Consider the following 23,077-nt stretch of genomic DNA (forward strand, 5'->3'; position numbering starts at 1 on the left):
TACATGATAAATATGGTCTTTTAGGGACTGAATGTGTGGCTTTTCTTTACTCAAATCACACCAGAACATACTAAAGAAACATGAAAAAGCAAAGCACTGCTCTTTTTTTGTTTGGGTGTTATGAACCAGGACCACCTGACTGAACACGTGCTTCTCACAGATGCACTTTTATTGCATGTTTGTAACACATTATACGCATTCCAGATTTTGTACATTAAAAAACGAAGTGTGCGACCAGCATCTAAATATCTACTCAATGACGTGTTTGTTTTAACAACTATTACTTTCCATCACATTACAGTGCGCTGCAGAACGCTCCATCTTTTAGTACTTCCTCCTTTCCTTACTTATTTAAACTTGATGTTCTGAGAACGTGACTCCATCACACGCGGGTCCAATAGATTCTGCATTGATTCTAGACCAGCGTTGCCTGTGATACACGAGCAGTCACAGTGTCAACATGGAGAATCAACATAAATATACAAACTGTACACAAAGAGGGAGGGTCCCTCATTGGGGAGTAAACTGGACCTTCAAATGTAGAATCACATTGTTTTTTTGTGTGAATCTCTACCCACTCTGCTCCTCGGTGTTTAACGGACTACTTCTATCCTGCGGGAACGTTTAGCATATTTTAAATGTTGAACTGTCAAACATTTGTTTGAGAAACATAGAAAAGTAAATGGGGACAGTTTTAAAAACAGCAAAACCATATCAAGACAGAAATGTACAGACCCGTGCCGTGTCATCCAAGTCTCATGCTAAAACATTTACAACACAAGCTGCTTCTGGTTCTCGTGGAACTCAGCACCTTATTATGTTGATTGATTTATCACCGGCTGTCATGACTGAGCGTGTATGACCCTCCACGCCGCGCAGAGCCAGGCCTCGTTGTCAAAAGAGGGGGGGTCTCAGTGTGACGGCAGTCCGTGGGGTTTCATGGGATGAGTTTAGGTAATCTAGTGAACATCTATGCCAGCTGGTTTTGTTGGAAGGGGAAGCGGTACGTTTAGGTTGGCTTGAGCTACGTGAATATCGGCATCACAGAGATGAACTGCTGGAGGCTTCGCTTCTGCAGTTGGAGCCATTCATCCATTGCAGCAGAAAACGCTACAAAATGATGTTAGAATTATATATTTTTTGCAAATTCAAATTTGTGGGACAAATAAAGGATTTAGCTATGAGTCAAAGCTCTGACAAAAAGAAACACAGGTCACCACATTGCAAGTCAAACAGGAGAGATGAATTATGTTTCTTTGTTCTATAAAAAAGGTTCTTTTTCACTCTGTTTTTCTTCCATCCAGCGCCTAGTGGCCGAGAGAGGAACTGCAGCTTCTGAGCCCTGCGTCTTGGCTGCAGGTCCCGAACATCATCATTTGTTTGAGAGAACTTGCCTCTATGCACTAGGTAGGACCACCAGGCCGGACTACTAGGTAGGACTACTAGGTAGGACCACCAGGCCGGACTACTAGGTAGGACCACTAGGTAGGACCAACAGGCCGGACTACTAGGTAGGACTACTAGGTAGGACCACCAGGCCAGACTACTAGGTAGGACTACTAGGTAGGACCACCAGGCCGGACTACTAGGTAGGACCACTACGTAGGACTACTAGGTAGGACCACTAGGTAGGACCACCAGGCCGGACTACTAGGTAGGACCACTAGGTAGGAGCACCGGACTACTAGGTAGGACCACTAGGTAAGACCACCAGGCCAGACTACTAGGTAGGACTACCAGGCCGGACTACTAGGTAGGACCAGTAGGTAGAACTACTAGGTAGGACCACTAGGTAGGACCACTACGTAAGACCAGTAGATAGGCCACTAGGTAGGACCACTAGGTAGGCCACAAGGTAGGACTACTAGGTAGGACCACCAGGCCCGGCCACTAGGTAGGACTACTAGGTAGGATCACTGGGTAGGACCACTAGGTAGGCCACTAGGTAGGACCACTAGGTAGACCACTAGGTAGGACCACTAGGTAGGACTACTAGGGCCCTGCTGTGGACAAACTACATTGGGTAGCACCTAGAAACAAAATGCATTCTCTTTCCGTGGTGTCCCACAACACAGGTCACCACCACCAGCAGGGGGGGGCGGGGGTAGGGGGGGGGGCTGTGTCCCCACAACAACTGCCCCTTGGTTCAGCCCAGATTGTGTTCCACAGCGAGTCCAGAGCAACCTGCCCGCGGCGCCCGGACCCCCTCACACCCTTCATCCCAGGCTGTCAGATGAGCCTCTCCTCCGGTGGGACTTTGAGCATGCTGTCCATCTCTAGCCGGGCCCCGGCCACCTCCTGGGTGCTGGGGCTGTACGCGCCCTCCGACTGGCGCTTCTTCCGCGCCGTGAGCGCCACGAAGGTCAAGCCGATGATGACGATCAACACGCAGAAGCAGAGCAGCGGGATGGCGACCACCAACCAGGGGACCCCTTGTTTGTGGGCTTGTTTCTGTGACAGGATCAGAGGGGCAGAGGGTGAGGAGAGGTCACGTCTTCAGGTACTTGACAACAGAAACCACACGGATGTTGAAAGGGCACACGGGGCATCCGGGTGCAGGTCCAACGTGTGCAGGACCCGTCCGACCGTCTTTGTCTAAAGGTTAACGAGGGGCGCTGATACCCAAGCGAGAGGTTTATAGAAAACCAAAGAAGAAAAGAAGATTCTAACAGACATACGTTAGTGTCACAGGTTGGACCGCTGTAGCCAGGCGGGCATTCACACACAAACATGTTGAATCGATCCAAACAGGAGCCGCCGTGTCGACAGGGGTTCGACGCACACTCGTCGATCTCCGACTCACACCTGGGACACAGAGGACACACACAGAAAACGGCTTTACCCACATTGTAGCCCACAGAGGACACTTCCAAAGGTACGCATGTACCGGGTCTACTGAAGCCATTTGGACTTGGAGTCATGCTAGAAGTTTTTGTTGTCCTTCTCATATCATTTAGTAAATAAACTGGAGGCACTACAAATGAATAGCCCCAATTGATTCCATTGTTTAAATTGTAAACAGAATGTTTAAATCTGTGAGTGAGCCTTGACCAATCTTTGAATTGGGTAAAGTCAGGTTCAAAACTCTGATTTAATTTTGTTGATGTATAAACCTGTTGACCAGGTTATTAAAGATCCCAAGTGAAAAGGTCCTCTGTGGAAGCTCTTTACACTGTATTGTATTGTATGTACCAACGTCACCATGCAGAGGTCGGTGTGTTTCTTCAGTCATCACACCTGGTACAGTACACAGGGCCTGTATTCTAGCGTACAGTGTGACTGGAGAGGGCGATGCTCCTAGATTCCTATTCTACATTCTTATCAATTAAGTGAGCCCCAAGAAAAAAAGATATTCCTTCATTTATGAACTCGTGTCAATGTTTCTCCAACTAAAAATACGGTCTGTAAATATGTTTCGTGCTGACGCCTTTTTGCCAATTTAAGGAAAAAAATATTTGTGTATCTTGGATTTTGGCAGTAGAACACAAAGCTTCTGAGGTATCCAAAGGAGGGCTCACCTGCTGCCTGTAAAACCGGGCATGCATGTACAGTTGGCTCCCCACAGCCCATCACGGCAGACCCCATCGTTCTCACAGCGGACATCTTTACCACACTGTATGGGAGGGTAGTCCCACCTGAAGGAAGAGGAGGGTCACTTTGCTTCAATGAACGGTACATAACAGATACACAGATGGATCTCATCACATCACACAGTCCGGCCTTCTCTCTTTCACAATGGGTTTAAAGTTTTTACTCATGTCTGGATCTGTCCCATAAATATGTGGACCCAATCACAACGTCCCCCCTTAATGCCTCAAACAAAGTTTATTAGTTTACTTCCTCTATGTATACTGGTAACCCCAGTTGAATGTCTCATTGCTATGAATCATGGGTCATTTTCTTGAACACTGTCTGCAGAAAGGCAGACTTATGGTAGCATTTCATAACGGGCTCAAAGGGTCTGTGGGACAGACCCTGGAGACAGCTCCATGATGTGACAGTGGGACAGAACCAAGCGCTCTCAGTAAGAGTCTGTGTCCGTCCAACGTTCCTGAGCCTCACATCCTCAGTAGGAGCCCTTCTGGCTTTCACTCCTTGTCTTTGGACCTGCCTGAACCAGGAAGCTCTTTTGAATGGTAAGTAGACCTGTTTATCTCTTTTCCAGGCGGGAAGTGCTTACGATCCCGATCCCAACCTTTCATGTTGTGATGTCATGCTCATCAACACTAACTGACATGCATATTCATATTCAACATACACACACCTCGGGCACAGCTGGTATTTCATATCTGAGTATCACTTGGTGTTATTACTTCATCTGCTGTGCTGTGGTATCAGGGCACCTCAGCGTACCTCTTACCACGTCCGTTTAAAGCGCTATATAAATATTATCGTACCACTTCCTGCTCCAGCCAATCAATAGGAGGCAGTACTCACTGGCAGCGAGGGCCGCTGTAGCCCTTGGGGCATGTACAGGTGTACATGTTGGGTCCATCGTGACAGGTGCCTCCATGCTCACAGGCGTGGCGCTGACACTCGTCCACATCCTCCTCGCAGAGCTCGCCGGCGTATCCCGGGTGGCATCGGCACTCGAACCCAGCCAAGTAGTCCTTACAGCTCCCGTGGACGCAGGGCTGAGACGCACAGTCATCGACGTCCGTCTCGCACAGCTCGCCCCCCCAGCCCGAAGAACAGACGCAGACCCGTTTGTTGAAGAGGTCTTCACAAGTGGCCCCATTTGCACAGGGGTCGGGCTCGCAGACGGGGGCGCCGGTGCAACCCAAACGGATCTTTGGTTTTCCAGCTAAGTGGAACTGAGACGGCTGCGGGGCTTTGTAGTCGTCCAGGAAAGGGAGGTGGACTCCACCGACCCTGACCGCCCCCAGGCAGCCGGTGAAGCTCTCCGCGAGGGCCAGTGTGGCCGACTTGTCGTTGAGGAAGCGGACGCCTCCCGCGCGCTGCGGCGCGCTGCTGGCGTCCGTGATCCCGTCCACGGTGATCACCCAGGGGGAAGCTTTGCGTCCCTTCTGGGCCATTGAGATGTTCACGCGGTGCCAGCCCCCATCGGCCACGCGGCGAACCCCCGTGAAGGCCAGAGCCTCGACGCTGTTGCCGATGTGGATCTCCACCCGGACCGACGAATCCAGCAGACCCACCATCAGCAGGTCGGGGCCCCGGGAGGCCCTCAGGAGCACAGCGTTCCCCGAACGGGTCCGCAGCTCCACGTATATGCTGGAGACGGGTTCAGCCAGGGAGCCGCCGGCGCTGTAGTGCACGGGGCTGTTCTCAAACGTGGCGTTGGTAACACCTGAAGGTCAATGGGGAGAAGGGATTGTTTTTGTAAAACATCCTTTACATTTTGATTTCATCAATCTGACAATTTGGATTAGCTTCCCTGAACTGGTCAACACAATAAACATGCAAAATACACCTTCAGATTTGATTTGAGATCAAGTTGTTTGTGTATCTGAACCTGAACAAAGACGCCTTTCCAAAGTTTTAGATTTGGTACAAAGCAACAAAGAACATCTCGGAGAAGGAAGTCATGCTAAACTGGGTAAAATGTACATTTTTGCTCACAGTCAAGTTCTCTAGAGTAGAATTAAGTTCTACTCTGTAGAACCCATAAGGAAGCCTGACTTGCGTGAGATGCAGTGAACTAGAGAAGCTGACACTGGTAAGAAGAACCCGATGGTTGGCATCATTATCGTCCGGCACTCTTAAGAAGGATTGGTGGTCTTATACGAGATTACAAAGTCACAGGACCACATTTACAATAATCCTTATTTGCACGTTACTTGTATGTTAAAAATAAAAAATCTCTTTGAGTTCAGTCGGAGTCAAAGCAGCTAATTGGATGGAATCTATTGTAGGTGCTCTGGTTTGGCTCAGAGAGGTACAAGTACAATGATTCTGATGCTCTTACAGTCAAATCCATCGGGGAGGTCCACGCAGTAGCCGCCATGGCCGCACGGACGGCCCACACACCACACGCGTGTCTCGCAGGTCTTTCCGGTGTATTCCGCCGGACACGAACACAGGAAATCGTTGAACGTGACGGTGCATTCTCCTCCATTTAGACAGGGCTTCATCTGAAGACAGAAACATTGAGACTATTTAGAGCAGGGTTGGAAGTGTGAAAGCTTAAACCGGTTAGCGATGGGATGGGATGTGAATTCTGTGAGCGTGAGAGCCTCGATACGACGGCGTAAGAGCTCTAAACTGGGAGGAGGTGCATGTTTGACATGGACGATAGTGTCAAGTCAGTTCAAACACTCATCCCAACTGAGTGTACACTGACGTTCAAAGGTTTGGGGGTCACCCAGACAATTTCTTTTCCCATGAAAACTCACACTTTTATTTAGTTGCAAAATGAATAGAAAATATAGTCATTGACAAGGTTAGAAATAATGTTTTTTTTAATTATAAATATTAATCTTGTCCTTCAAACTTTGCTTTCGTCAAAGACTCCTCTGCAGCAATAGACCTTTCACACACCTTACCAGAAATACACAGGTAAACAAATGCAAACAACGAGCAACGAGTTATTGTGGCGTGTTCCTGTTATTCCCCAAAGCAGCCGCATCAGTCGTTTCATTCCTTCCTTTCGATGGTGATGTCCAGGCTGTCCGGCGGGATGAAGGACCTAACTAGCATTACAAAGGGGAGCACTTATGTCTGCAGCAGACACTTTGCCTCAAACGACCACGTTTTCGGGATCGCTGTTCGCCGCTTGAAGCCAGAGGCCAGAGGCGTCTGGCTTCAAGGGAAGGGAAAAGGGAGCCAAAAACCGGCAGCTGTTTGCGTCTGTAGGAGTCGAGATGAAGGAAATAGCAAAGACAACTTTAAAACTGGACCACGGTTATGCGACGCCGCCGCTCCTTTTTGAGTTTTCCTCCACAAACCTTTCCCACTTTACCAGCAGCAAAGAGGCCTCGGATCACCACGTCACCTCCACCGGGCCTGACAGGCGTCAGGACTCTTCCATCTTCTCACCTCTTCTGCTTCTCACAAATGTTCTTCTGTGTGATCCAAACACCTCAAGCTTTGATTCATGTGTCCGTAACACTTTTTACAGTCTTCCTCTGTCCAATGTCTGTGTTCTTTTGTGCACATGAATCTGTTCTTTGCGTTGGCCAGTCTCAGATGTTGCATCCCAGAGTCGCCTCTTCGCTGTAGACGTTGGCGTTTTGCCGGTTCCATTTAAAGAAGCTGCCAGTTGACGACCCGTGAGGCGTCTACTCGTCCTGCGTTGTGCACCGGGGCCTCACACTGCAACAACGGAGTAGTTCACACCGCCGTACTCAGTTACTCAACGAGCCCAAAGGCCAGTTTCATAGCTTCTTTCACCAGAACAACTGTTCCAGCTGTGCTAACATAATGGCACAAGGGTTTTATAATCGTCCATTAGTCTTCTCAGGCGATTAGCAAACCCAACGTCCCATTAGAACACGGGAGTGATAGTTATCTTCATTGAAAAAAACTGTGCTTTTCTTTGAAAAATAAGGACATCTAAGTGACCCCAAACTTTTGAACAGTAGTCAGACCATCATAATAGTAAGGCGGAACTGAAGTAAAGGAAAGCTTGTAGCTCGTTCATGCAGCTCTACTGTGGAGAAAAGAGTATCTCCTACCTTGCACGTGTCGTCGCTGACGCAGGCCGTCTCCACATTCCCAGCATCACTCGGTAGATACGCTCCCTCCCCGTCCGAGCTGTTCCAGGCGTCCACATCTAGATGCACAGAGTCCAAGCGAAGGTCCTGCAGGCAGCCTTTGTAATGCCCCCCCCACGCGTTGGAGTCCCAGTCTCCCGGGAGTCCCCCAACGTACGCCCGATCCCCGATGCCGAGGCTGACCGCGGGGATCTCTCCGATCCCGTAGCGAAGGCCCGCGTGCTCAAAGATCACCTGTCGGTGGCGCACTTCCACCTGCAGGAGTTGCTTCTCGCCGGTGGTCACAAATATGGGAGCTGTTAGGGGGGCGCTGTTGGGCAGAGAGCTGACGAAGACCCTCCCCATCCCCAGGTAGACGGAGAAGTATACCTCCCCGCCCTCCTCCTCCTCCGTGGGTCTCCTCAGCTGGAACAGCAGCCCGTCGGGCTTCAGCGACCTCAGGAAGAAGGACACACTGAAGTTGCTCTCGTGTCTCCTCCCGACATCATAGACGCTGAAGCTCTCTGTGTCCTCATGGCCGTATGTCCATGACGGGAACTCTGACAGGGGAGAATTGGAAGTTTGCATTAATTAATCAGCTCACGTGTCGGCACAAAGTTAAAATCAACCCTGTTTCTTCAAATGGGAGATCATGTGGATCATCGGCATTGTGCTAAAACACCTACAACTTAAACAAGAGCTGTCACGGCTCACAAAGGGACGGACTTTTTCTGTTTGAAACACATACAAAAAGAAAAGCAACTGCTTATCAGAGTAAAGGTCATGTTGCAGCCATAAGGGATTTCCCTCTGCCACAATCCCTCACCGGCTTCCCACCCTGAACCCTCTTTGCTGTCACCTGTATCTTGGCTTCAATTGTCAAAGATGAGGTTTCCTGTTACTGCAACAAATACTCTACGTCATAGAGTTTGTACAACGGTGGAACATCACTCAACAGATTGAGTCAAGCTGGAAACATCAGTAGATTGTCTCTCCCTGCAAGTTATTTCCTAAAAACGAGCACACTGACTGCTTAAGCTGGTACTTGTAGGGGACGATACAGAAAAATATCATACAAACACGGAACGTATGGTTCGACAAACAATATATACATCACCCCTTTACAAAATATCCTGCTAATGAAACTAGCGGGCAGTGTAATAACTGACTATTCACATTATGATGCTCCTGCCTCATTGACGAGGTCCGTGCTCTATATGCACCTTCACTTCTGATACCCGAAGGCCCAGAGCGCCTTCCACCCTTTATCTCATGACTGAGGCAATCTCTTTATTTGATGTTTTGGGCTGTACAAAATAAATTGAGTTTACACCTATTAGGACTAGTTTGACAAGATTTGTCTGGAGATTTAGATTTTGTGGTAGACGGTACCGTCAGTGCAGCGCTGGCTGTGGAAGGGACGGTAGCAGGCGCACTGATAGCTGGTCCACAGGTCCACGCAGCGTCCATGTCCATGGCACGGGTCGGGCTTACACCAATCGGTCTTACTGCATCCCAGCTCGTGGCCTCGGCCCTTCGGAAGCGTTTGCGGTAGGACGGGCTTAGAGTCGATCATCAGGTCTTCCATGCAGCCGATGAAGCCCGCGCCGCTCGCGGAGAACTCTAAAAGCTCCTCTGGTGCTCCGCCCACGTACACGTGAGTGAAGGCCTCGGAGGGCAGGTAGGGTGGTTCATCCGCGCCGCCGTCCGTGACTCTGCATCCATCCCTGTCGCAGCCACGGCCTTTCAGGATCAGCACCAGGCCCTTGCTATCCACAAAGACGTGGGCGTCCCGCCAGTCTCCATCGCTGACCAGTCCAGGAAACGTCGCATCCAGTTCGGCTTCCTCGGAAAAAGCTTTCGCTCGAAGACCTCCCTCCACGATCTCCAAGACGAGGTGATTGTCCGCATCCCCCCTGAAGAAGAGCACCACGTCGGGCAGAGTCGTCCGGAAGCGCAGCTGCACCCCGTGCCCGCGGTGGACGGGGTGCTCGACCTCCCTCCGGGTCCTCCCCTCGGACGCAACCTGGATGTGAACGTAGCGGCCCGTGGAGAAGGAGAAGGTCGTCGGCGTGGAGCACCGCTCGTCGTAGAAGCCGTGAGGGCACAGGCACGTGTGACCCTGTTCCCCGTCCGCCAGCCACGGGTGGCACGTGGCTCCGTTCTGGCACGCGTGGCCCACGCAGCCGCGCAGCTTCACGCCGCAGTGACGGCCCCCCCAGGGGAGCTCGCCGGCCTCCGCCTCGGGACAGTGGCAGCTGTAGGAGGCCCTGCCGTCCTCGCACCAGGCGCCGTTCTGGCAGGGCTGGCTCTGGCACTCGTCAACGTTCACCTCACACAGATCGCCTGCAGGGGGACGACAACTGGGGGTTATTTTCTACTACTTCATGACTCCCCTTCCATGTTGGTGGCTCTCGCAACTGATTCAAAAGATGTCAAACGACCAGAATTCTTTCTAGAAGGCTCGGTGATTTCTCATCAAGCGTCACTCACACTCGGGACGGTGGACAGTTAGTACACCTTCTTTGTTTTTTAAAACATATCAAACGGGATGTACCTGACCTCATGTTAGACGGCAGAAGGTGTGTGAAAGGTACCTGCCTGGGCTCCAGCTGTCGGACACTCACCTAGGAACCCTGCAGAGCAGGTGCAGGCGTAGCCGTTGACCGCGTCCTCACACGCGCCTCCGTTCTGGCAGGGTTCTGACTCACATTCGTCTATGTTGACGGAGCAGTTCTCGCCTGTGGTGCGAAACGAAACGAGGATGAATAAAACGATGAAATGATATATGGCTGTTTTTGTTGTTGTTGTTATGTTGCGGACCTGCGAAGCCCGGCTGACACTGGCAGATGTACCCCGCTGCATCCTCAGACCGGAGCTCCCAGTCCAGCACCCAGTGCGACGGATCTGAGCGCTCAAAACACTCCCCGCCATTCTCGCAGGGCAGCTCGGAACACTCGTCTATATCAATCTCGCAGTTTGGTCCCGTGTAACCTGCAGAAAACACAACGTTTTATTCACACGTAACAAGCTTCCACACACACACGACCCCACGAAGAACCGGGGTCACGCCCGTGTTCGCGAGAGTTTACACGGCAGCAAACATGTTTAATCGGGTATTATTTGGGTTTTGAACTAATATTCTGTAGGTGGTTTTGTTGTTAGTTGGTTGACTCCTTGAAAGCCCCTCAGGACGTTTCATTTGTTAACAGGCGGCTACGTTTGTACATTGACACAAAACAAAAGAAGAAAACGATATAATAATACAAGCTTTCTTAAAATAAGTGCATTTGTTGTAGTGTAAATGTCCAGTGTTTAGGATTAAGTTACTGAAATGAATTGAAAACAGGACCATGGCAGCGATAGACTCCTCCACCCCAAACGTGGACGGCTTAGAAACAAAAAACAAACGTCATCTAGAAGAATTTTCCAGTCCATATCTCAGTGGGAAGCCGGTGTATCCGATTGTGGTTCAGTATAAATCCACAGCTTGTGTGTCCTCGTGAGGGTACGGGGATGTGCGACATGTACTCGGTACCTGGCCAGCAGGAGCAAGTGTATTTGTTGACTCCCTCTAAGCATGAGGAAGCATGCTGACAGGGATCAGAGGCACACTCTGGGATGTCCACGTCACAGTGGTCACCCTGGAATCCTGTATCGCTGCAGTCACATTCATAGCTGCAGGAGACACAAATAAATGGTCAATGAGGAACAGGCAATTTCTCACAGCAGTCTTCTCTTATGTCGGCTTTAGCGGTTACAGTACATTCACTAACTGAAAAGCGTGCGGTATTGAAGAAGACTTCATTCTAGAGATGCAGTGTGTTTACAGTGTTTACTGAGGACGACCAGAGAAGTCAGATAACTTTCTTATAGACTTCTACAGAACCAACATTTCTATCGGTCAAAGAGCTGTTGTTGGAGTTGTATTTCTTGATCTCAAGAGGGAACACATTCTTTTGTCAAAGTTGCACAATTTCTCCTCAGGTACACTTAAACGGATCAAATCGTATTTGCTAAATAGATCACAGTATGTCCAAATACAGGACTGTCAATCTACTGCCCCCTACTTGTCCACAGGTGTGCCCAGAGGATCTGTCCTGGGTCCACTGCTGTTCTCTTTATACATCAATAATCTGCCATCGACATGCAAACCTATGCAGATGACACCGTAAATTATTTGGTGGCAAAATCGGACAAGTGGCAAATTGTCTGACTAACTCCACGGTTCATGTAGCCGCATAGTTAAACAATGCTGTTTACAACTAAATGTATCTGGAACCAAATGTATGTTTATACCACAACAAACAGGTAGTGTTTGTATCTGGGGAGAGGCTACGGGCTGTACCTTCAATTATCATTCAAAGCTCAGGTGAAAAAGGTCCGTAACCGGGTCAAATACAGATTTCACACACAACTACATGGCAATAGATGCAGCTAAGACGCACGTGCTTTCTATGGTTGTTTCGCACATCGCCTTCTGTTTAACAACCTGGTCACAGGCGCGCACCACTGCGCTGAAACCACCGCAGTCATTGTACAAACAAACACGCAAACCTAAATAAATAACATAAACAGTTGAATATAATTAAATCTATGGTATTCTGCCACCTACTGGTCCCTGTGGTCACTGAAACACAATGCGTGGGACGAGTGTGGGACCACAAACCACTAAACTATATTATTACCTACATTATATTCCATCAAATAGTGAACGGATGAGTATCGTTGGATGAATGAAAATACATCTGCGTGTAGTCAGCTACTGTCGCTAACACACATGAGCTTGTCTTTGAATGTTGCCCTGGTAACCGCAGGCATCACCGACGGATTTCTAGCATATAAACAATTTATTGCGTTGATGCTTACTGTGAAAATCGACATACTTCCGCTTTAGCGCCTACGCTTCGTTTTTTTCGTTTTTTAGGCAAAAACCAAAAGGGGATTAACGAAAAAGCAGTTTGTCTTGTGTTTTGCATCTAAACGAAAAACGAGAAAACGGGCGCCCACTTCGGTTTTACCGTTTTTGATTTGAAACCAAAAACCGGTATTTCTGTATTTTCGTTTTATGGTTTTTACGGTAAAAGGAACTTGTCTTTCTCCTATTTGTGGGGAATTAAATTATATTATTATTAAAACATTGGGTTGTATTACACGTAAATGGACAATAATATTCTGGCATATACCGTGAAAAACAGTGATCCTACGCTAACATACCAGAAAAAAACGGATTGTTATTGACGTCCCTGATGACAATAAGTTACCATTAATTTACGGTGACATTGTCGGGACTGCCCACCTGTTCACCATGTCGTGGCAGACGGCCCTGTTCTGGCAGGGATCACTGGCGCACTCGTCCACGTCGACTCGGCAGTCCACGCCATCGAACCCGGGCGAACACTCGCAGGAATACGCGGCGATCAAGTCGTGGCAGGTGGCCCCGTTGTGGCAGGGCCCGGACGCGCACTCGTCGATCTCCATTTCGCAGTTGACTCCTGTGGAGGGAGGGAGGGGAGGGAGGGGAGGGGAGGGGGGTGTGATGATGATGATTGTGGTGAATGGATGGAATGAAGCTGTGGTTGCTGCTGTTCACAGTCAAACGATGTGTCACATTGTTTTGTCTACAAGCATCAGTGTCTGGGTCGATCTGTCTGTTCAGATACCCAGATGCCCCCTGTGATACGAAGCCGCTTTACAGCCTCCAAACAGTGACGGCGTGACAGCCGACTGCCCTCAGATAACACGGAGGTCCTCTGACACACAACAGGCCCGTAGAGAAAAAGCAAGACGGGAGAGTCTTCTCTCACACGGAGACGTTATCTGAGTCCGGGTTATCTGGCAAGGCGACTGCCCACTTAGAATACTCGCCATGCCCGCTTTATCAGGAACGAACCAAACGCTGGAAACAACGGATGGTGGCGAGGAACAAGGAGAAGAAAAACAAGTAAGCCGCCGTCCGCGAGCAGGAAGAAGTGAGATGAATGTTGATGGCGTGATAGTTTACAGTGATGCACATTATTGAAAACAAACGGGCACTTGTAGCACCTCTCCCAAACAGACCTACCTGCGAAGCCCTCCAGGCACTCACACTCGTAGTGGTCCTTCTCATTGATGCAGGTGCCGTTGTTCTCGCAGGGCCGCGAGGCGCACTCGTTGATGTCGATCTCGCAGGTGTGACCCTGGAAACCGGGCACGCAGAAGCAGCGGAACTCCGCCTCGCCGTCCACGCAGATGGCCCCGTTCTGGCAGGGCTCCGAGGAGCACTCGTCCACGTCGCGCTCGCAGGCCTCCCCTTCGAACCCCGGCGCGCAGAGGCACCCGAAGCCCTCCGGGCGCAGCACGCAGGTCCCGTTGCTCCCGCAGGGCCCGTCGACGCAGTCCGTCACGCGCGTCCCGCAGCCCCGCCCGCCGTAGCCAGCGGGACACCTGCAGAAGTACCCGTTGGGCTGGTCCACGCACAGGGAGCGGGGCCCCGAGCAAGGGTTGCTCTGGCACTCGTCCACCTCCTCGGTGCAGTTCTCGCCCGAGAGTCCGTCGGGGCAGACGCAGCGGTACCCCGCGGTGCCGGGCGTGCTGGCGCAATCCTCGCAGGGCGCGAAGGCGCAGGCGTCGTACAGCTGGTCGCAGTGCTTGCCCATGTGGCGGACCCCGTCTTGGGCACAGATGCAGGCGTAGTCGTCCATGGAGTCCACGCAGGTGGCTCCGTTGTGGCAGGGCGCGGACAGACACCTGTCCGACGTGGCATTGCAGAGGATTCCTAAAGAGAATGCGATGTTACTTCATGTGTGTTAAGGGCGTACTGTGGGTACTTGAGAGCGGCAAGGGGGTCTCAGACGAATCAGACACTGTCAGTCCACACGTGCATGCAAGTCCATTCTGATGCACACGCTGCTCCTCTAAAGCTGACCAGATACACTGGAGGTGATAAAAAGCCTGGTGCATCAACGAGGATCTTCTCGTCAAAGACCTTGATTGGACCTGGAAAGGCAACGGCTTCTGCTATAGATCCCAAAAACAAGTACCAACCACTGTAAACTTAATTATAATACGGGGAGATAAAATCAAGCGTTGTGATTGAGCGAATCGCTGTGTTGAGCCATAAAGTACCGTGCACCTGCTTTACGTTCCACATCATACGACCGTCAGTGGTCATTCACAGCTTGACGTTGATGTTTGGGGGCAGTGACTTTGAGCGGCGGGTAACGGCTACGCGTTGGGCCTCACGGCTTAAACCAAGCGGTGTATTGTCATAGGAATAATCTGTCATGTTCACACTGAAGTGTCACCGAGTGATTACGTGAAGATGAACAGAAAGTCCGGTGAGGTGAGACGTCGTTTCACGTGGACCCGCGTAAAGAGCCACGTGCTGCTGGGACGGGAAGCAGCTTAAACACGGGAACCGACATAGTGGGGACGCAACAGGACACCCGAGAGCGTCCACTCTTATTCGTCTGGACGTCTCCACACCTCTCGACCTCTAATCTGCTTTCACTTCTTCTCCTGAGGCAGACGTGTTAAATCCAACATGTGCAGACGTCCCACACGTGTCCCGCTGTCTGCTTCCGTTCGATTTGTATCCTGACGGGATTACGGACAAACTATTGACCCCATATGTGTGTGTGTGTGGGGGGGAAAGGGGGGGCTCACACACACACATATGCAAATTAACTTGCCTATATTATACAAATTATCACAATTATCACAAAGAGATATTTTAATGGATATTCATCTTCACATATGTCCAACAATGTCCACATTCTACAAGGATATTTCATAGTTTAGAAAAAATGAGGCCCTATCGGCCTGCAGGACGGAGTTGCAGCAGAGTTTTAATGGGTTTGAAGGTTTCGTGAGCTATAATTGTGCTTTGTGCTCTATGAATAGCCACTCCTCCCCCTGTCCTCCCCCTGTCCTCCCCCTGTCCCCCCCTGTCCCCCCCTGTCCTCCCCCTGTCCTCCCCCCGTCCTCCCCCTGCCCCCCCCCCCCCCCCCCTGTCCTCCCCCTGGTCCCCCCTGTCCTCCCCCTGGTCCCACAGTTGATGTGAACAGCAGCTCGAGTGAGGAGTCACAATACAAACGCTGTCTCCCCTCAGCGGCCAGCGGCACGAGGTCTCTGGGGAATTAGTCCACATTCCTTTTGTGAGGACAATCCCAACACTCCCCCATCCAGCACTCCCAACGTCCCGCTCCACCACTTTGATCACTGCTCTGTTGCCACAGTGCCACTGAAGTGGAAGATATTAACAGTGAAGGGAGTTATGGGGGTGAGGAAGGGGGGCAGAGAGAGAGAGGGAGAGAGAGAGAGGGAGGGAGGGAGGGAGTATTTAATGAGATGAGTCACTTTGTAAAGAATTGCACAGGAACAATATATGATAAAATGTGACTGTTTTTGTTGCCACTGAACAGTGTGTGTGTGTGTGTGTGTGTGACACCACCAAGCGCTCCGCCAGCAGGAACAGGAACAGATTACACCGTCACGCCTCTAATCTCCCCTCATTAGAAGAGAGTGGTCAGGACTATCAGCGGGTAATTACAACCAAGAACCGTCATTTCTGGACACGTTATTTATTTGTGAGATTGAAATGAGCCCTTTTGTGTTAAGTTATTAAGAGAAAACTGCTGATGAGGGATTTCTCGTTATAACCTGAAATAAAAAGTGTCTGCAGCATATGGCGCTGATGGACGAGCATGCACCTCAGACATTGGTTTAGTTAAAGTAAAAATCCATAATCCACAACTCCAAACTGCCCGGATTATGACAGAAGCAGATTAGACAGCGAGTTCGTTACTGCAAGCTGCAAGTATAAAGATGATTGCAGTTTGAAAACAACATGCAGATTCTACAAATCCAAAATGAAAAATAAAAAAGTCACAGGCGGCGCATCAGCAGTCCAACCAACACCTCATAGTCCATTAGCAACACCTCATAGTCCATAAGCAACACCTCATAGTCCATAAGCAACACCTCATAGTCCATAAGCAACACCTCATAGTCCATAAGAAACACCTCATTGTCCATAAGCAACACCTCATAGTCCATAAGCAACACCTCATTGTCCATAACCAACACCTCATAGTCCATAAGCAACACCTCATTGTCCATAAGCAACACCTCATTGTCCATAAGCAACACCTCATAGTCCATAAGCAACACCTCATTGTCCATAAGCAACACCTCATTGTCCATAACCAACACCTCATAGTCCATAAGCAACACCTCATTGTCCATAACCAACACCTCATAGTCCATAAGCAACACCTCATTGTCCATAAGCAACACCTCATTGTCCATAACCAACACCTCATAGTCCATAAGCAACACCTCATTGTCCATAAGCAACACCTCATAGTCCATAAGCAACACCTCATAGTCCATAAGAAACACCTCATAGTCCATAAGAAACACCTCATTGTCCATAAGCAACACCTCATTGTCCATAACCAACACCTCATAGTCCATAAGCAACACCTCATTGTCCATAAGCAACACCTCATTGTCCATAAGCAACACCTCATTGTCCATAACCAACACCTCATAGTCCATAAGCAACACCTCATAGTCCATAACCAACACCTCATAGTCCATAAGCAACACCTCATAGTCCATAAGCAACACCTCATAGTCCATAAGCAACACCTCATAGTCCATAAGCAACACCTCATAGTCCATAAGCAACACCTCATAGTCCATAACCAACACCTCATAGTCCATAAGCAACACCTCATAGTCCATAACCAACACCACATAGTCCATAACCAACACCTCATAGTCCATAACCAACACCTCATAGTCCATAAGCAACACCTCATAGTCCATAACCAACACCACATAGTCCATAAGCAACACCTCATAGTCCATAACCAACACCTCATAGCCCATAACCAACACCTCATAGTCCATAAGCAACACCTGATAGTACATAACAAACACCTCATAGTCCATAAGCAACACCTCATAGTCCATAACCAACACCTCATAGTCCATAACCAACACCTCATAGCCCATAACCAACACCTCATAGTCCATAAGCAACACCTCATAGTCCATAACAAACACCTCATAGTCCATAAGCAACACCTCATAGTCCATAAGCAACACCTCATAGTCCATAACCAACACCTCATAGTCCATAACCAACACCTCATAGTCCATAACCAACACCTCATAGTCCATAACCAACACCTCATAGTCCATAAGCAACACCTCATAGTCCATAAGCAACACCTCATAGTCCATAACCAATACCTCATAGTCTATAACCAACACCTCATAGTCCATAACCAACACCTCATAGTCCATAAGCAACACCTGATAGTCCATAAGAAACACCTCATTGTCCATAAGCAACACCTTATAGTCCATAAGCAACACCTCATAGTCCATAAGCAACACCTCATAGTCCATAACCAACACCTCATAGTCTATAACCAACACCTCATAGTCCATAACCAACACCTCATAGTCCATAACCAACACCTCATAGTCCATAACCAACACCTCATAGTCCATACCCAACACCTCATAGTCCATAACAAACACCTCATAGTCCATAAGCAACACCTCATTGTCCATAACCAACACCTCATAGTCCATAACCAACACCTCATAGTCCATAACCAACACCTCATAGTCCATACCCAACACCTCATAGTCCATAACAAACACCTCATAGTCCATAAGCAACACCTCATTGTCCATAACCAACACCTCATAGTCCATAACCAACACCTCATAGTCCATAACCAACACCTCATAGTCCATACCCAACACCTCATAGTCCATAAGCAACACCTCATAGTCCATAACCCCCATGATGGCTCAGGTTTGATATAATTAAGGTGTATTCTGACCACAAGCAGAAGGCTGCTGTCATTTCCAATCGAGGTTCATCTTCCTGTCGGCCTAAGCGGTGTGTGGAGGTTACGGATTACGGGGGGGGGAGATGGGGGCATTAAAGTGGGACCAGTCCAGGTGGCGGACGGGTGTTGGGAGATTAGGATCAAGTCTCCTTGATGTGCGAAGGCGACCGGGACAAACAGCTCAGTTGATTGAAGTGATCCCTCGCTTGAGAAACTTAACGGGAGTGCTGTTATCCAAACGCGGTGAGGGGAGGAACGTTTTCAGGCCTCTTTTCCCTCCGTGAACTAATTAGATTTGAACCGTCTCAATCTTTAATCACATGCATTTATATGCATCTGCCTCTGTGATTTTCACTTAACTGTAATTCATTTAACTATGGTTATTAAACCTTGGATTACTTTATTTTTGGTGGTGGTTTGAATATTACGCTGTTGTTTTGGTCCACTCTGCGCGCCTTTCACCTCCTTTCTGATTCCCGGATCCTCCACCTTCTCCTCCTCCCGCCCAACCCCCCACTGCTAATCTCCATCCTGCCTTTTCCCCATAGCAGGCTTGATGGCCTCCCTGACCTCTAGAGCCTTTGCATGTTGTAATCCCTCTGGTCTCTTTGGGTCAATCTCTGTGCTCCTCTAATCTCTGAGTAGCAGGATACCTGCAGATTACCAGCTCCAACCGCTCCGTCACCACGTCGCCGCTCACATGCTCTTCGTCCTCTCACTCGTCCTCAGCCGTGGAGTAACCAGATCATATTCTGGACTGCGTTTATTTCAACATTCTGTTTCATGTTTGTTGACAAAACTGTGCGCAGAATAACATCCGTCACATGCAACTGACGTGTGGAGCGTCAGCGTTCACCTCCCGCCACTTCAATGCTCAAGTCACCATCTGATCTGATGTGCGTTCTATTCTCTCTGGAACAGAGATTACTTATGCTAAGCTAGGCTAATCACTTCCTGACACCAACCCCGCACTTGACACAAAGCGGATCTTCACATCTCACTCACATTGAACCGTTGCTTATAGACGTCAACTCTGTATAAAATGATGTCTATGGCAATGGGACTTTTTTTTAACTAGTGGGCGGGGCCAGGTGCATGAATCCAGCAGGTATTCATTCACCTGTGATCACACAGCTCATCCCCCACTTGCTCAGCAGTTCTTTGCAGTGTTTCTTTGGTCATGAAACCTCCCGGTTGATTCATTTCTGAACTTTGCTGAAATGCTGATCTCGGTGAAAAGGATCAATGAAATACTTTATCCATAAACTGTGAGACGACGGGGCCACAAGGGCCCTCAAGCGTTCTCTCACAATGAGCACAACTAACGAGCTTTCTGCACGTTGAAAACATCTCTGTGTTCCTGGAGGAGTCAAATTAGTTTGAGAAACACGTTTTAGTACATATACTAGTATATATCAAATACACCTACATGTCCTGTAGTCTGCTTTGTCGAGTTTGGACTCTTGTGGTGAAGGTTTCAGGAGAGAGGAGGTCGTATGTGTACAGACTGTAAAACCCTCTGAGGCGAATTGCGATTTTGGGCTCTACAAAATAAAATAAAATGAATGAATTGAATTGAATCCCATAAACGCTCACTGACACACACACACACACACACACACACACCCTCTCTTGACGAGTCTAGGGAAGCGGCTGCGCACTTTGTCATCTTATCCACAGATCGGTTCCATTGGACTTAAATACATGCTGCAAACGTATTGTAATCTTACAGAATATGCAAACGCTATTCCTTCTTACAGTTGAGCATTTACCTTCTCGTCCCATCAAAGACGACCCGAAATTAAAACCCATATGTGAGATATAAGTGAGCTGACTTTTTGCCGCCTGAGCTTCTATTTGGAATCAAAAACGCAAACTCTCCGGCGCCTGTGCGACCTCATTCTGCGCCTCCATTCATGCGCAGACGGATGTGAGAGGAGGACGCGGAGCTTCTGATTCTCAACCAGTCGTGTGTCAAATCTGATAAAAGAGCCAGTTCAAACGTCGAAGCCTTTCTCTCGCGTGACGATGCATCTAACAAACCACCTCTGCGATAATCATCCTCACTGACTCCAGGTCTGTCAGTCCGGTGGAAGCGCACTGTGCACCGGCCGGACCTCTCCTCACTGTTGTAACAACCCCCCCAACGTCTATGCGAGGCCCACTTGTGCCCCGTCCTGAGAGCAGCAGCTCTCAGAGACACATTCCTGAACGCTGCCCAACCAAAGAGCAGCAAAGACAAAATGCATTTTGTGACGCTGTTTAAATCCCTGTGACAACCTGCTGCTTCGGCAGCAAAGAGGATTAAACAGTAACTTCACACTGAATCTCCGTTGGGATTCACAGTGGGATCTCCATCAAGTCCTCGCAGCGTTCAACTCCAGGTACGAGGACCACTTCAAACTGGCCCCCCCGAACTCTCCACTCACCCCATTTAAACATCATCGTGGTCAGCAGCAGCGTCTTCAGGTTGGGGTGAACCTTCCCCGGCTCCATGGTGAGAAGCTGGACGGCGGCGCGGTGGGAGAAGACGAGTCCTCGAGCGGTTACATCCTGCTGCTCCTCACCGAGCTGCTGTCGCTGCCCAGACGCCGGCGCGACTGAGCGACCGGAGCTCCGGCGGACGAGGCCTCCTCCCCCGTTCCGAGCGCAATCAGCCGCGAGGGCAGAGAGGCGACGGCAAAACGTGAGCTGGATCAACGCCTGCTGCTGGCGAGGCTCCTCCTCGTCCTGCTTCATCCTCGTCCTATTTAAGGAGTCATTTGTGCATCAAGACTGTATCCCATTAAAGTATTGGTATTGGTAGAATGACACAAATCACAGCTACATTTGAACTTCCAGTGTCGTGCACATAGAAAGAACAGTGGAGTGAAATAAAAGGCACCTTTTGAATTCGTCTCTTTGTGTGGACAGGAGCCGTCTGTGAAACTGATAAAACAGGCAAACTAAGCTGATACGGACAGTCTGTGTCTCACAGCACAGGACATCGCTTCCTTTGGCGATGTTTCTCCTGCAAACCATCGCTGACAAGTCTAAAAATGTCCAAAGAGTAATACTAATGCGATGTGAATCTAATGCGATGCAATGTTCAGCTGTCAATAACTCAATTATGTGACCTCTGTTTAGTTATTGTTCTGTTATTAATCGTGGTGTGCACATTGTTGTTATTATCTCCAAACTGCATGACATTTTGAGCACATGCATGACTGATTACATGCTCAACTTGCTTTGTCTTTGTCTTTTACCCGGCGAGCTCGTGTGAACCAATCAGGCTCTGGTGCTGCGTTGACCGGCGCAGTCCAGCCGATCCAGGTCGGGTTTTAGTGTCTTCAGCAGCTTCGGTGGCTCCTTTGTAGCGTGGAGCTTAGCAGTCAGGCATCCATCACTTGGCCTGTTGGCGACTCGTTGCCCCCCTCTGCCCCCCCCACATCCCTCCCTGAACACCAGCTGGGCCTGACACCCCACAGCCCAACAGGCAGATTTGCACCCATGAACTTTGTGTCACCCATAGTCACTCATAGTTGTGCGTGTGGATAACGGTGTTAGTGCCCCGTAGACGGCCTTCACCCAGAACGTCTAATTGGGAGGCTGTTTGGACAACGAAATGCTTCCCAGCAGTTGAGACTGGATCTTGAACCCTGGAGAGTCGTCAGCACTCATGAGGCAAACCGTGTTAAAATCACCTGCCAGGAAGGTGTCACTTCGATTTGGCCAAACGTGCTCCAGGACTCTAAAGCCGTGACTGTTTCCATCTTTCCGCCTGCGGACATTCTGGGTTTTTTCAAGGTGGCCCGCACCTTGTGATTGAGTTTAAGGTATCAATCTGTAGAATGGAGATTTTCTCATGTATCCGATCAGTGGCGGCGCCCCCTGGTGGTCAGTAGTGAGGATGCAGGTTTGCATTGGCTTCAGTCTTTGGAACCGGATGTTTGATACGTTATTTAAACCCATTCGCGATCAAGTATTTATCGTGAGTCTTATCAGAACTGGAACTCTTTGTGGTGGCGATGAAGCATTAAAGTTTTGGACATTTTGGACTTTTCCAACGTGAAAAGGTGTACATTGCTTCCTACAGTAGAACTATAGACGCAAACCAGCATACCATCAGTTATTTTGTTGCATACAAAAACGTAAAAGCTAACCGGATCTACATTGGAAGTTCATTTGGAAAACGATCTCTGCAGCAAAGCTGTTTCATACCAACAACTGTACGTTTCCCGTGAAGTCGGAAGACACTGTGTCAGATTTCTAAAACTCACCCTAGAGGGGAATCTAGAGGTGGAAAGGTTCGAAGCGCAGGCCACTGAGCACAGGTTGGTGCTGAAGGCCGTGAGAACCCGTGCATCCCTGCTGCTCTGTCGCTGAACTGAACCTGCAGTCGAGAGGGAAAACGTACTGAGACACGGGCACCAAGTCCGTGCTCTGGATGTTCTCTGAGTACGTGAAACCACACGAATGCCAGCTGTGCAGAAACACAACGCTGCACCGCTGAACGCAGCGGAGGGAAAACGCCGCCGCAGCAGATCTGCTGATCTTCTGTCCTTGGGAGGTTCCTCCCTAATCGGC

At 49.3% G+C, this 23,077-nt stretch overlaps 1 protein-coding gene across 1 annotated transcript; it reads right to left on the reverse strand.

Annotated features, from left to right (window-relative positions):
* Window positions 1-151: 151 nt before the first annotated feature.
* Window positions 152-21,522, reverse strand: crb2a (crumbs cell polarity complex component 2a). The gene is made up of 13 exons (XM_040197897.2): window positions 20,941-21,522; window positions 13,717-14,409; window positions 12,952-13,147; window positions 11,191-11,330; window positions 10,476-10,646; window positions 10,280-10,393; window positions 9,045-9,998; window positions 7,635-8,212; window positions 5,927-6,092; window positions 4,438-5,308; window positions 3,519-3,635; window positions 2,679-2,805; window positions 152-2,451 (listed from the first exon to the last, which is right to left on the reverse strand). Exons 1-13 carry the CDS (start codon window positions 21,248-21,250, stop codon window positions 2,230-2,232), a joined length of 4,659 nt encoding a protein of 1,552 aa, XP_040053831.2. The 5' UTR covers window positions 21,251-21,522; the 3' UTR covers window positions 152-2,229.
* Window positions 21,523-23,077: the final 1,555 nt, after the last annotated feature.

Source organism: Gasterosteus aculeatus, chromosome 14 (assembly GCF_964276395.1).
Source record: "Gasterosteus aculeatus chromosome 14, fGasAcu3.hap1.1, whole genome shotgun sequence".
Lineage (NCBI taxonomy): Eukaryota > Metazoa > Chordata > Actinopteri > Perciformes > Gasterosteidae > Gasterosteus > Gasterosteus aculeatus.